The sequence below is a fragment of the Ornithodoros turicata genome, chromosome 10 (genome assembly GCF_037126465.1).
Source record: "Ornithodoros turicata isolate Travis chromosome 10, ASM3712646v1, whole genome shotgun sequence".
NCBI lineage: Eukaryota > Metazoa > Arthropoda > Arachnida > Ixodida > Argasidae > Ornithodoros > Ornithodoros turicata.
This window is the reverse complement of record NC_088210.1, coordinates 2,765,958-2,782,059: the sequence shown is the minus strand read 5'-3', so window position 1 is coordinate 2,782,059 and position 16,102 is coordinate 2,765,958. Positions and strand designations below refer to the sequence as shown.

The 16,102-nt window shown below is 44.3% G+C and overlaps 1 protein-coding gene across 1 annotated transcript in view; it reads right to left on the bottom strand.

Moving 5' to 3' along the window:
* LOC135370333 (uncharacterized) overlaps window positions 1-16,065 on the bottom strand; it is a 28,630-nt gene extending 12,565 nt beyond the window's left edge. The window contains exons 1-2 of the mRNA XM_064604053.1: window positions 15,821-16,065; window positions 6,269-6,605 (exon numbers count right to left, since the gene is read on the bottom strand). Of these exons, the coding sequence (XP_064460123.1) occupies window positions 6,269-6,605; window positions 15,821-16,038 (555 nt within the window). The 5' untranslated portion in view covers window positions 16,039-16,065. The remainder of the gene's footprint in view (window positions 1-6,268; window positions 6,606-15,820) is intronic.
* Between the last annotated feature and the right edge of the window lie 37 nt (window positions 16,066-16,102).

Sequence of the window (16,102 nt, the reverse complement as noted above, 5' to 3'; positions counted from 1 at the left end):
CTTCGCGAATTTGAAGTTCCGCGAAATATTCGACCTAATGACAGGAAAATACGCGAACGCAATATGTAAGAAATTTAACCCAGGACACTGAGGCAACATATGTACGTGGATTTTTATGCCATTTCACTTTACTGCCTCACAAAGTGCTCAGCTCTTCTTCTCTGCAAGTAGAGACAGTAGCCCAGCCTTCATGAATCCCGCGATTGCAGTTCCTTGTAAGCCTCGCTCATCCAGCATAGTGTCTATGGGCTTTAGAATGCTGCCACGCGGGTCTCCCTTTGTACAAGTTGCAGCATCACTATCAGGTGCCAATCGAACCTGCTCTATACGGTGACAAGAATGACGGGAGACAAGGTAATTCCGCAATGACCCAGGTACCAGTCGAGTAAGGGCCCGCTAATCACCGCCATCTCAGTCAGAAGGGCTCAAAAGGGAGACAAATGCTGCGGGTTATTGCACACTTGCGATACCTTTTGTAAACTTCTTCCTAGAAGTTCAATATGGAGGGCTCCCATAAAATGCCTGATGCACGATCGACGCACCGCGGTACCGCGAATAATTGCCTGATCCTGGCTACTCACAAATTCGCGAATTATTGAGCGCGCGAATTTAACCACTTATACAGTATCTGATCTCTTCGGTCACCTGATACTGGAGCCGTTCTCAGAACAAAAATCATGTGAAGGAACACCATTTTTTTTCTTTATTTTGTTCATTGCACATCTTCGAGGCGATAGTGTGCTCTTTCACCCTCCCATAATGGGGGTGAAGGAAAGACGCGCCACTAGAGATGCACAATTAACAAAATAAAGAAAAAATGGTGTGCCTTCACAAATCTATCAAACGGTTCAGAGAATGGCACCGGTATCAGGTGACCGAAGAGATCAGATGTTCTCAATGGAACAACTTTGTAGCTTTCATAATTAAAAAAGTTAATTATTTAAAGTTAATTAAGACATTCCCTTAGGAGTCTGCTAAAGCCCTCCTAGGGAGTGCCCTTCAGCATATGCTATATTGCAACTGATTTCATCTCGGAAAAAGTGATATATATATTTTTAAGAAATATGTTCGCATTTAGCTGAGGAACCCTGTATATCAGAGCGTCGAACCGAACTAGAACCGAAACCGAAATTAACCGTTATTTTTACCTGGAACTGAACCGTAATTACTAGCGCCATCTTGGTGCTGAACGGGAAACTGAACCGATCTAAAACCTTCGGTTACCGGTTTGAGATACCAGTTTGGCTTGAGTTGGTATATGCCACCTGTTATCTATCCCATCGTCTGGTGGCGACACCTGTTTCATGTGATCTGGATCTGGACTCAGGATGTGGCGGTCCATTCGGTAGAGCGGGACATACAAGGCCAAGGATGAAGTTAAGTTCCCTCGCCGCCGCTTATAGAACAAACATATTTTGTCATTCCTACCTTTGAAAGTTTGCATCAGCAGTGCACTGTAACAACATCATGCGGAGCACTAAAAATGTTGCCCAATAGGGCTGCACTGCGCTGCTGCAAGTGTGCCGCGGCTCGCCTGTCTTAGCACTTCAGTCCTTCTATCAGCACTGCCTATCAGTCAGACTATCAGTACAGCACTTCAATCTTCGCAACCTGGAAGTGCCCCGGCACCGACAGCAGCGGCTGCGGCGTGGAGTACTTCTATAGTTTAGATCAGGGTTGCGGAATGGGGTCACCAATTCCATTCCTTACAATTTCTCGGAATGGAAAGGTGTGGTCAATTCCCACTCCTGGAATGGCTCGGCAGTCCCATTCCATTTCTTTAATTTCATCAATAAAGAAAGAGAGAAAGGTAAAGGTAACTGTACTGGCTAGCCCAGCAGTGTTAGAAGGGACCGGCATTGTCCAGCAAGGAAAAAGCACAAGGGGAAGGTTCCAGAACGATCCTAACATCATCGATAGACTACTAACTGTGTTTTAATTTTAATTCGGACATGTGATCAATCTTGCTGGTCAGGAATATTGTGTGTTCAGGTTGACAAACATGGGGAAAGAGGTGCCTGATAAGATAAGATAATCAACTTGGCTGTGCTGCCATAATATGGGAAGCTGCGCAAAATACTCTTTCTACATCTGCTGAAGCTGCGTGGGGTGACCGCGGAGAGCTCCCATGCATTATTCTTTTCGAGATGAAGGAGGAAGGGAGTCCCGTTTATACATGCTGAGCACTGAACAATATGATTTCGCTCTTAACCATGTGCACAAGGTTGAGTGTGAGCGCCGCGAAGAAAACTGTGGCTATGATCGGCGTACAGATGTGAACAGATGGAGAGAGGACAGCAGGAAGGGGTTAGTATGTGTCCTGGGCCGACTTCAGGGGGAACTGTGCCGACATTTGTCTGGAAAGTCTTCGGAAGACCCGGGAAAAACCTCAGACAGAGCAGGTGACAGGATTTCAACCCGTGTCACCTTCCAGTCTTCAGCACGGCCTTGGCTACTACCAATGAGCGGACACCTTAGAGCCGGGTGTGGCTCTGACATCCTTTGTCCTGATTTGTCCTTGTTCAGATGTCTTCCTGACATCTGAAGTTCAAGGTGCCAACACATATTTCGTGCTCTAGTCGGCAGTCGCACGGACGTTCCACTTCCAGATGACGAGTTACATATCGCTTTCTTTTTTTTTTCTAGCAATTTAAATAACATCCTGTTGGTCGAATGACAGAAATAAAGCATAAAAAAAGTAACTAAGAGATCTTGTACTATTTTAGTGGCTACCTATAACTTTGTGGCATATTCGATCCTCGAAACGGTTCCGAACCGGTTTGCAGCCTCTAAACCAGTTAATCGAACCGGTATATGCGAACTCTGGAGCTGAACCGGAACCGAACCTTCATGGCCGAACCCGGAACAAACCGAAAAAAGTTTCGGTTCGATTCTCTGGTATACAAGGTGTCCGAGAAAACGTGTAATTGAATTTTAATAAAAAAACTACGCCACCTAGAATTATGCGGTCAACGGCATTTGTTCTTTCTAGGTTTTTGCTACCTCTTGATGTGCATGTCGTGTAACCTAAGTATAATTATGTAAATTTTTGCGAAGTGAAGTCGGAAATTTGCCAAGTAAAGGCCACTTTTTACCACACCAACATGAAGAGCGTGCCGAATTCACTCAAGTTCACTATAATTGACAGCGATATTCGTGAGCTATCTCATACGAAAAATAGCCTAACATCATGCTCCTCGGAGCACTTGAGTATAACGTGCTACGACTTTTTGAGCGCAATCGCCGTCAGTCCGACGAAAGGAGATTGCAAACCCAGCCCACAGAGTGAGAGGGGAAAAGTGACAGTTCCTGAAATTGGGAGAGGGGTGCATGAGCCCAGCGAAAGCGCGACAAGCCATGCCTGTTTTATCTCCTTCTGTTTCCAACCTCCTTTCGTCAGACTGACGACGACTGCGCTGAAACATTTGTCGTGCACTAGCTCCGTAGAGAAGATGTTAGGCTACTTTTTTCTCATGGGATTCGCCTCGAGATCGAACAGCGTCGCCACCATGCGGCTGCTCCGTGAACTGTCTATAGTGGGGATGCGCCGCTTGAGCCGGTGCTTTCGCTGTGGTCATTGTGCTCGAAAACGTGCTTGGAAGGATCAGTTTCTGGACATTTGAACTTTTCAAATCGCTTCAAAATGAGTGAAAATGACTTGGCGGAAAACTTTTTTCAACTTCTCTAGTTGTCTGCACCAGCGTGCTTAGCAGGAAAGAAAACTACAGAACGTGCATATGCTACCGTATGCGGACTCCACTCGGCCTTTGTTATATTATATTTGTCACTGCGGTTCTGTGTGTCAAACAAAATGTACCAATTGCTAAGGTCAATGTTGTCACAGTTTTTTTTTTATCATAAGTATAAAACTTTGTCACAGTTATTTATAGAATGGTTTCTGTGCTAGCTGTTCGAAGTTACTTCATAATGCTCAGTTAGGATATTCTGCATGCGCTAAATACAGGTTGTATCGAATGTATGAATATATGCAATATATGAATGCATGAATATATATATATATATATATATATTTATGACCTGGGTGTTTTGAAATGTGTGAATTTCAAGCTTTCATCTCATTTCATCTGACTGTATGACAGGCTAAACTTTTATCTTTCACATACGTAATAATTGGAACACACGCATTCAAGGTAAAATGCACCATCCCTGAACGTTCTATGTAAAACACGCGTGTTTTGGGGGGTATGAAGCACGTGTGCAACAGCGTGTTTCAGAATATACCTGCCGTTGCAACCAAAACTTAGTTTATATGTACTTATTTCCTGACCGGTAGCACCCCACAGGTGTGGTCATCTCCTAACATATTTTAGCACCATTTAATGAATGCCCGCACAGGAAACTAATCAAACCTCAAACCTCTCCCGGACTTGCACGACCTGAATAACCACTGCTGTTATTCGACGCAAATATTGTAGCGAATGGCCCTTATGTTGCGTTCTTGCACATTGTACATTTAGATCAGTGGAGACAGGAATTTTGAGTTTTTCTTTTATTTGTTTTAAAATCCTTGTTGTCACAACGTAAGATAAAAAGGTACAGGGAAAGATAGCTCTACACAAGCGACGAATAAATATTCGAGCGAGAGCAGCAAAAGACTAAAACAAAATCTCGCTTGGAACATAGGAGGCAGTGTTTCGCTTCAAAAGCACACAGGGGATTTTCTTTCCACAACTTCGCGGCTTAAGCGTTTCGCAGTGCAGCAATATTTGTCAACGTCCACACCTTATCAGCGTTCTAAGTATCGCGTTTCAACACATCCGCAATATGTGAGGCACAGACAGCGGCATTTCATCCAGAAACACTGCGATATCTGTGAAGAAGAGCGAGAGCCTGCTGCGTCCGGTCATGCCGTATCCCCACTAAGGCATCCGTCGCAGCGCCACCTACAGTTTGATCTCGAGGCGAATAGCCTCCGAATGTCCCTGTCAATTATCATTAACTTGAGTAAATTATAATCTATAATTGGGTGTTTACGTCGCGAGACAACTGAGATCATGAGCGACGCCACAGCGGTCGGTCTGTGGATTGCTTTTGCTCACCTGAGGGTTCATTAACGTGCGATGAAAGCTCATCACACGGCACCCCGTATTTAACGTCCCTCGCGGAAGACAGCGTGTGTATTGAGTAAATTAGACACGCCCTTCACATTGTTGGGGTAAAAAAGTGACACTTACATGGCAAATTTCAGACTTTCGTTCGCAAAAATTTACATAATTAAACTTACGTTACACGACATTCACATCAGGAGGTGGCAAAAACCTTGTAAGAACAAATGCGGTGAGTCGCATAATTCTAGGTGGTGTAGTTTTTTTTATTACACGTAGTTCAATGACACGTTTTCTGGGACACCCTGTATATGCGTCCTGTTGTATGGCTACTCTTTAACCTGGTGAAGTGCGGGCTCTGCAATCTTGTTTACGTCAGTTGTAATAAAGTGTTCCCACCCGTTCTGCCTTCCCACAGTGTAATCACAGCTAACGGGACTTTCTTTTTTCTTATTTCTTGTACTGTATCGTTATTTTCACGAGCGAGTTAAATTAGGCACGGCATATTCTTTATTCGTGGCATTAGTTTCTGCTTTTCTTTTGCAAGGTTACCACCAAAACACATTTCCACAATATCCTCACACTTTCACATACAGGCGCCCACAAACAGTGCTGGCTATGGCAAAAATTGGGTCTTGGTCACGGCAGACATAATTTCATCTACGCGATACGCAGCATTACAAAAAGCTTTAAGCTGCGCATTTACACAAAGTTTCGTTCACTCTGCTTGTCAAGAAACAAAGTACATAACCCACGAACTTAAAAAAAGAAAAAAAATCTGCGAGCTCTCTCTCAAAATGTTCTGCACGCTTCCCTCGTGTGTTAGTATTACATTAATGCTTACGTTAATGTTACGTTAATACTTACGTTAATAACATAAACATAGCTGTTTGCAGAGTCCCTAACACAACCGTACCTGTCCCTGCACCCAGCCTCCTGCCCAGCTTCACCTTAGACACCTTGAACAAGACACCACACTCTAAAAACGCAACTTCACCGCATGGCACGCTCCTTGCAGACCATCATCCCGACTGACGCCGTTTTCCCCCGACACTTACGCCGTTATCTCAAAACCGTCACAAAAGGGCGTACACCCCACAGTCTCCACAGATCAGGAGCGATAACGGCGTCATTCTGCCCAATGGTCGGAACTCACCATGTTTTGTGGTGAAGCTCCGTTTCGAGAGTGCGCAGAAAATTACCGATTGTGGGATAAGAGCGAAAGCAACCTGAGTCCCGTCAACGCGACAGCGTTCGGTCATAGGTGTTGGAGTCTGGTTATGGGCTCTCCTTGGAGGTCCTTGTTCCACTGCTCGAGCATCGTCTCCTCCTTGTGCTTCGTCTTCAGGTGCCTGTTCAGGGCCGTGCTCTGGATGGCCGCGTAAGAGCAGTACCGGCACTTGTGCGGCTTCTCCCCCGTGTGTGTCCGCACGTGCTGTATGAGCGTGTCCTTGCGATTCGAGGAGTAAGGACAGAGCTTGCAGAGGAACGGCCCGCGAGGAGGGTGGGCCAGACGAAGCAAAGCTGTGCTCAGCAGCCCTGCAGAGGACAAAGGTGTAATAAGACAGCCCTCTGGACTTGTTTGTCGGAGCAACGCCACCTGGATACAGAAGGCCTGCTCACTGCCTCCTCTCCTTCAACTCTGCTGATGCAAAGTGGACTGCCAAGCGGACATACAGGGTTCGCCAAGATAAACTTCGGGATTTGTAACGAAGATAAGAAAAATAAGAACAGTGACGGGAAGCTAAAGGAGATGCCAGAGGACGTATTATGTCGCAAAATTTTATGTCGATAATGTCACTTCGTCCGTTTCTCTGCGCAAAATTGTGAAAGAAAAAAACACAAAATTGTGTGTTCCCTGCATAAAATTGTGAAAAAACACAAAAATTTCACAATTGTAACATTGCAAAAAAATTCTCTGCGATAAATTGTGAAAATTAAACAAACCGTTGCTGCCTAACATTTCCAATCGGCTATACCTGTGTTTCAGCACCTTTCCGTAAGATAGCGACACGGTCAAATGCGGTGTTGCAGAGTATGACTCGGCATTCAGTTCCACTTGTTCACTTGGTTGCTATGTCGTCTGCAACGCCGCGTTCGACCATTCCACCATCTGACGGAAGGAGCTGAAACACAGGTATAGCCGATTGGAAATGTTAGGCAGCAGCGGTTTTCTCATTTTCACGATTTATCCGCATAGAAACGGACGAAGTGGCAGTGTCGACATAAAATTTTGGGGCATAATACGTCCTCTAGTGTTTACTTTAGCTTCCCAGCACTGTTCCCATTTGTTTTATCTTCGTTACAAACCCCGAAGTTTACCTTGGCAAACCCTGTATATTGTCAGAATTCGTCTGCTATTGTGACTCGCCATTCTGCGAATTCGAGAACTCGGAAATGATTGCAGCTAACTTGGAACCTGTAGATATAAATTTGTAGACAAAAAGTGTAACAAGCTTTCCAGAAAATCAGTGATAAGAACGATATGGGACCGTTTTAAGCTTTATTTTTAAGTTTTCCCGTTTAGTACGCGGGGACGTCGCACTACTGCTCGCAGACGACGGTGGTTCGTTTCCATGGCTACGACCGCTGAAAGCTCGTTAGTGATTGGCCAGCACCATTGAAAACACGATCCTGACTGGCTGACTCATAGCTGTTACGTCACATCGATGAGCAAGCAGGCTTTCGCAATCTAGGTGGTGTTGGTAGGTAATAGTCACTCACGATAAAAGTGCTAAAATTTCCGAGACAAGCCAGACGCGTGATGCATTGCACGTATGTGTGCAATAAATACCGAAGCAGCGTAGGAAAATAAAAATGTTGACAGTGGGCACTCGGTGTGTTTCTTTCTGTGCGTGCGGTTATCTACATTTTGTACTCGTCTTGTGAATTTCAGCGCGTTTATCGTGAGTAACAACATCTAACGTTACTGACAGTCACTATCTGGTAAAGAGAAAAGGCATAGCTGAAAGGCACACAAGTAATCCTTGGGAGCAATAGAATTGTTCTCCTTCTGCAAGGCAGCCTTCCTGCATTTTCGGCTGTTACTACAAGAAGAGTTACCGCAGAGAGCTGTTCTCTCACGTGGTCTCTGGTTAAGACTTTCAGTAAAAACAATTTCATTTGGTGGCACAATGCTTTACACATATGCATAGCCATTATATCACACATTGCGTACACATACATGTTACACCATGTATGTGAACTGCAGCATATATTTCAATGGAGCTACCCCACATAACAATGCAAAGATCTGGGAGATTAAAACACCTCCATAAACAATTCAATAATGTAAACAATGATATAAACAATTCACCTTGCACACATGTAACAGTATCCATAGAAATTGAAGATCACATCAAATATTTTTGCACTGGTTCTTACGAGGCAGCATGCTGATCCTGCCTTAACCTGGCACATCAATAAATGCACTCCAATAGATATGCACAATATTTACTCACATAACTAATGCTTCCCCAACTTGCATGCCCAAATGTTGGTGTGTTTCTTTTTTCTTTTTTACAACCTAACTTTAGCAGCATGGACTGCATGAACTGCACAGTGATGTGTGCACAATGTAGAGTGAACACTGGATTTCCTCAGGTCACTAATCACCCCGTCTGTGGCTCAGTGCTTTGTGTTCAAAAAGATTAATTATGAGTTCAAACATGGTACTTTGGCACGTTTTCAGCACCACTCTTGACTTTGCACAAAACCAATCATGTGGTTGGATATGGTGGTTTTCCTTCGGCTGTCTACGCCAGTCTTGGGAAGGAACTGAGTTACAAGTAACTTGTGAATGTAACTAGTTATAGAAAACAGGATACTTTTCTACCAAGGTAACTAACTAGTTCCCACTTTTTGTTAAAATAACTAACACGTAACTCTAGCTACGAGTTACTCAGGTAGTGCAATTTTTTCACATGCCAGTTTCCTATAGTCGTGTTCAGGCAAAGAAATCTAACCCATCAACTACATACACCGTTGCAGATAAGGGGATGCAATAGCGCACTAGGGGAAATACTGCAGCGCCACCACACAGCATAGTGTCATGTGGCCAGTCTTAACCAATAAGGAAGCAGAGCGAGAATGACAGGTTACATTATCTCGCGGAGGAGGGAGAGTGACCTCTCTATGTCCTGCCATCCTATCTGGGGCGCAGTAATATTTTGAGATCTGACAGACTGGATTTCTTTTCCTTCTTAAAGGGAGACTTCGGAAGGATTTGAAAAAAATTAGGTGAGCATCATACCGAACATGGACCACTCCCTCGATACCGAATACAACATTCGCATTCATTTTGTGAGAGTAATTAATTCGTAAATGATGACAATACCAAACCGAAACCAACATGCCAAGCGCACCGCGGTTCACCCGGAGGAAGACACTATGACGTCACCTGGCATTGTAGTCTGCTACGAAGCTCGCGTTCTTCCATGCAGGATGACGTCAGCAGTGTTGCTTTCAGCGCCCTCTTGCTTTGCAGAGGCGAAGCGCTCACCTTGTAATAATTCATTGGAATAAAATCTGCGCACTTTGGGAATGCGATATTTTGTATGTATGTTCCTGACACCTTAAGGGTCACTGCTACGTCACAATCGTTGATTTTGTTGCGGAGTCCCACTCTAAGTTGAACACGACCATATGTAGTGTCATTCTGTTGAGGCTTCAAACACCTGTCATTTATGATAAAAAGGAATTTGATGAGTTCTGGTATCTCGTACACAGCCAAGATGGCCTTAGACAAAATGATACTATACTGTTAGGGCCCCTAGGAAAACCTCCGTTTATAACATGATATAGCTAAACCAAGTTTAACTTATATTTATGCTGCTTTTTCACGTCCTCTGTCCGTCCGCATTTCTTCACGTTTGTTGCCATGTTACTTAACCAACATGCTTTGCACCTTCTCGCACTTCTGTTAGTTAAACATTAAATTAACTACATTACTTTAATGTGGTAACTGTACCTGTAACTCAGCTGCTATTTTTTGCTGGCTAACTAAGTTTAAAAAAAATTTGAAAATTTCCCCATGACTGATCTAAGCTGTGCTACAATAAGTTACGTGCACAGCCATGGAGGGAAGAAATGAAAGAGGCAGGCGTATGGGAGGAGAGAAAAGCAAGTGGCATATGAATGGAAGATTGTTCCAACTCTGTTGGTGTCACATGGCCAGAAACAACGAATGAGACGCTATTGTGACTACGCAGACAGCCATAGACTAGCAGTGACGTGACCTGACATCGCATGCTGGCTCTCTTTCCCAAGCATAAATATGGAGCTTCCTTTCATTCCCTCCATGCATATGTAGAACACCAACATGCTGCAACTGGAGCTCAATAGACGACTTCCCAGAAAATCCCAGAGAGCTTAGCGCTGCTTTGAACTATGGGAACTTGCTGGTGACGAAGGAGAAGGAGGACTCCAAGCCGTTTCAGTTCCTTCTCTCTCAGCCATTTGTTCACAAGGAGTCAAGGTCAGCAAAAAAAACACAAAGGAAATTTCATTCCAGTAATGTCCCAGCATGCAATGTGTATGCAAGGAGCTCTGGGATTTTTAGAAATCATCTATTCCACAGGATACCAAATCGTTCTGCTATGGCCGATAAGAGCGGCGGCACAAAATCGTTGCAAAAGGGAAAATGTAGCAGCATCATAGCCACTCCTCAAACAACGAGGCATACATCTTACAGGCTTTAGCAAGTAATACTATGTGCTGCGCTACACATTTGACACTAATGAACTGCGCAACAGATCATTTGCATTGAAGTACAGTCAAACTCCTTTATAGCGAACACCTTTTAACAAAAATACCACTACAGCAAATTTTTTTTGCTGTCCCCTGAGTTTCGTTGTAAAGGAGTTTGACTGTACACGGAATACAGTGTAGGCTAAAAAGTTGAACATAAAACAGTAGTAAGGCAGGAAGAGGATCCAATGTCTCAAACATTGAACCCATTGCGAGATTAGACAAAAAGAAATCCGAGAAAATTTCTGACAGCCGTCGTCGAGGGTTCTCGTGTACATTGAGATGTTACACTGCTCATCCACAGATTCCACAAGATCTTGAGACTTGGGTAGACTTCTAACTGCGAAGGCCTGGAAAAGAAAATAATGTTTTTTGTACTACACATGCTCTCATGGAATTTGTTAGTAGCATCAGGACAATACAAAATTGCAGAAATCCCTACAGGAAATATTTGGAGAGATGACATTGCTGCTTACATCACCTTTACGCACTCAGGCTTTTCTTGAACGAGCTGGACCCTATTCCCTGAAGGCTGGTTTCGTAGACTAGACTGAGACTGAGTATTTACCAGGTTTCAGTCAGTGGGTCATAAACTGAATTTTTGGTTAACTACCAACGTGCAGTGTTATTATTTTCATTTGCAAAATAAACCAACACGAAGCCTAAAAATGCACATCACTAACAGAATGATAAATTTGATAATGATGAATTCGTAAAAATCATCACCACTTCCGCCGTATAACTGGAAGTGGCTGCTACAGCACATTAATACCGTTGTCAGATTTACAGCAGTGACAGTTACAAATACAGACAAACTCCTTTCTAGCGAACACCTTTTTAACGAAAATACCACTACAGCGAATTTTTTTGAGGTCCCGCTGGAGCCTATAGGTTCAATAATGGACATCCTTTTTAACGAAAATACCTTTACTGCGATTTTTTTTTTCTGTCCCCTGAGCTTCGTTGTAAAGGAGTTTGACTGTACACTCCATCGTAGTAATACCTCACCTCATCTAGGTCAATTTTCTAGGTCAATACACTAAAAAGTCAACATGCACCACTTGATGGAGGACTTTGTAATGTAGAATTAATAAAAAGTCATTCATCAATCCATTCAAGCTCTTACATTTGTAGGGTGCCTACTAGCAGCAAACTCAAAATGTAAAATGCAGTGTATCCATTTTTGCACACAACAGCAACGATGATAGAGGTCCTATTCTTCATGTACAGACTAACAAGTATACAGGAAAATAGGGGCCAGATAATAGAGCATAATAGGCATAAAGTACATGGAACATAGGAGCGAACATCTTTAAAACACCATCCCCCAAAATGTCGGGAAGATGTCTAAGGGCAGCAGAAGATATCCATGTTCCAAGTAAGTACCAAGTTGTATGCAGCCTGCATATGAAATATGGGAAATAATGCAAACTTAGAGCTGGGATAAAAGTGCGTATGAAAGCAGAAAAAAAAACAAGGAAGCAAGAGCATATGGACAAAAATTATTTAAAATTTAAACATTTATTAATAGGAAGTGTAGGATTCCTGAGCTCCACGTAGTCACAGGGGTTTACCCGGGTGTTCGGTATGAGACAGTGTCAGCATGACACGTTCCGTATGACATAATTTGCTAAAAAAAAGGTACGCAAATGCAATCACACAACAGGAGTACAGTCTCTTATTGACCATGTGATCAGAAGAATTTGACAATCATATTACAGCATCGTTATATTGTACACAGGAGCTTTTGCAGTGTTGCTCGTCCCAAGTGCATGAATGAAAGTACAATCACAAAAAAAAAAGAAAGAAAGAAGAGGGAGAGAGAGGAAGGGGAGTGCCAATGTACTCAGTTCCTGATAATGGCAAGTGTTCTAGCTGGCACGAGTTTAAAGCAGCTTCAAGCAGCTGTGCAAAGAGGATTTTTTCTGCGCATTTGCATCACTGCAAGTAAACTTTCTTCCGTTGTAGCTGGAAGGTGGTCAGTTGTGACCACAGATCGAAGATATTCCCGAGAGACGTCCGACAGGCGGTATTCTCCAACAATAACGGGACTTGACCTACGTACCGTCATTTATGACGTAATTAATTGCGGCTTACGCGAGACTTTGTTTTTCTCGTGGGTTCTCTGCAGCTTATCCACCGGTGCGGCTTATCTGGTGAGCAGGGATCGGTACCGAAACTGAACCCGAACCGAATACCGAAAAAAAACGCGTTATTTTCTGACGAACCCGAACATTTTTTTTTGCTTATCCTGAACCGAACCGGAACTGAACATTAAAAAAAATTCATACGGTTACCGGTTCGGGAATCGGTTGAGAGGAGAAATCATTGTACTACTGACCAACCTTTTTCTGACTCACCTGAAACTGTTATCTCACACCTTTCTCTTACAACTGCGTACGGTGAGCGTAAGCTCACGTTCATATAGGAAAATTACTGCCCACGAACCTGTTAAACCGGGACCGAAAGAAGTAACTGTTCCACTCCCAGTAAATGTCCCAACCGCTGACCGTTTTTTTTTGTCTGTGTGTGTGTGCGGGGTGGGTGGGGGATGATCTCCCTGAGCCGAACCCGAACTGAACTGATATACCTGAACCGCTTCAAGTTGATCATTTCGATTCAGCGGAGCTAAACCTGAACCGAACCAATATGCCTGAACCCGAACCCGAACCAGACCGAAAAAAAGTACCGGTTCCGATCCCTGCCGGTGAGTATTTTTCCCTGGTATTGTCCCCATGTGCCAGTTTTAACTAAAGGTCCAGCACTGACCTGCCATCAGACGATTTTACAAAGATGCGCGCGGGCAGTATCTTTGCACACACAAAGCATCATGGGAACTTTGAGCGACAGTGCTCCGTCGTCTGCTTCGGTTGTGGTCTACCCCGGCGGACACCGCTTCTGCGCACTCCAGGAATGTCGTCGTTGTTGTTCTTCCGCCTCCGCCTCTCGTGATGCTCTAAGGCGCTAAAGTTCCCATGAGCACTTGCGTACCACAGGTGGCGCTCGCTTTTGTAAAAAAGTCTATGCACGAACAATGCGTAACAGGGGCGCATCCACATTCGAGTAGACTGACCTTCCTGGTGCCTTCCCTCAAGCAGCTTTAAGGGGGGCGCTAAAATCCCAAAACAAGTTGCTCTCAAATGGAAGTCCGTGTTTCAACTGGTGCAATTCAAACAAAATTAGTTCACAGAACGCTACCGTTTAGAAGAAAAACGCAATGAAAACAGAGCCGGCTTTGGTGGCAACGAATGGGATCTCCAGGAGGCAAAGGTTGGCGACATCCAATGAGACAGCAGGAGAAGCGCGCAAATGCCTATCGTGGGCGTGTGGATTTGGAACGGATGCAATCATAGTGTTCCGTAATGCCCTGCATGATGCGTAGCATGCATTTTCCAATACCGATTCACTGAATTGTAGCCCTCGACAGTTCTCACGTATGTTCCACTGACAACATTTATCTTCACGTCCTCTAGACAGCGACGCCAGTCCGCAACGCAAGACATGTTCTCCACCAGGACTGCTAGATGGCGTGGCACGCGCAGCATGGACTAAAAACATCGATGCACGAGCTGAAACGACGTTCTCTGCTTAGCGTCGAAGCAAGGAAGAGTCCGGCGTAATTTTGATTGCAGCTTCGTAACGGAATCGAGGCTTTGAATTATGATAACGAGTACGAAATTAACGTAGAGTGTGACGCAATTTGAAGTGAACTTGTTTTCGCATTTTAGTGCCCCTTTAACAAAAGTGGTGACCGTGATTCGTGTCTTCATGGAAGGCCACTGACACATCGATCCATGAAAAACACAAAAGGGCACAATGGCTGCAAAGACCCCCGCAGGTCTCAGGTGGCCCGTTTCTTACATTGCACATCGCAAATTTAGTTTGCATTGCCCCATATTTATTCAGTTTGGTGATGACTAAAGTGCGGATTTTCATGGAAATTCACGTTTTCTATTGCTTTTTTTTTTCTCGATGTGGTTTTATATCTGGACGATGATAAAAGAGGCATAGTGCGTATTTTACCATATTTTCATATCGTCAGGTGCAGATATGGACAGGTTTTTTCCGGTTTAGAGAAAGCTTTGGGTCCTCATTTGTGAAAATTCCGGTCAGAATCAAATATGTTCCATGTTTCGGAAGGGTGCGGTGTTCAGAGGGGGGGATTCAAATTATTTCATGCAACACTGAGATCGCACGCGCACGTTGTACAGGATCCAAATTTATTGCCTTTTCTGGACGAAACGCAGCATAGAAAATGAGTCGTGCAGTTCCAGGTACTTCTTCTGTGTGAAGAGCGCCGTCGGAGGGAACGAAACTACCATGTGAGACTGGAATAATGACAGCGGATTTCCAATTCTGCAGGAATACATTTGGGCAGCTTTTAAAAGAAAATGGTTAAAAAAAAAAAAAAGAAGAAGAAGAAAGCAAGGCCCCAATTTTTCGGCAGACAATAGGGAGACTGAACGAAATTCGTGAGTCTTGCGTTAATCTAAAAAGTACCAGCAGCATGGCTGAGTGGGTAAAAGTGTTTGCCCGTTGATGGTTGCCAAGGTCGTGCTCAAGACTGGGAGGTTCTAATCCTAGCACCAGCTGTGCTGCACGAGGCTTTCCGTGGGGTTTCCAGCAGATGGTCCAGATGAATGTCAGCACAGTTCGCCCGAAAGCCAGCCGCGTAATAAACCGCTTTGTCCCCCACTCCTTCCTGCTGTCCTCTCTCCATCTGTCCTGGTCTCTACGGCGCTCATAGCCGCAGTTGCTTCGTGGCGCTAACACGAAATAAAATACATTTAAAAGGCATTTATATAGGTTCATTAAAATGTCGTTAGGTAAGGTACGCCTCGTTTAACCACGGTTGGCTTCTCCCAAGTTGATTGGCCGTCATGCTTTGATACGTTATATAGGTTGTGCAATATTGATCTCCTCACCGCAGAGTAACGGGCAATGTTTGTCTTTCACTTTGCGCACATGCAGCGATGTGTACACGCCTCGTATAGTCGGGCGCTTACCTGACAGATCGAACTTGTTCAAACAAGAGTTCCGAAAGCGTTTCAAGAACCACAGGTTTCGATCGACCGGCGTCCCCACAGACGGGCAGCCGTTTCATCAGCGTAACGTATACAGCCTCCAACGCTTTTTCTGTTGCAGATGATGACGGACCCAAAGCCCCAGGGAGCGTAGAGGCTTCCGTAAATACAGGAACGACTCCATTCGAAACAAAACGCATGGAACATGACGGACATGACAGTCATGGCAGCCGCATCCAGAGCCGCCATCCAATCCAAAAGACA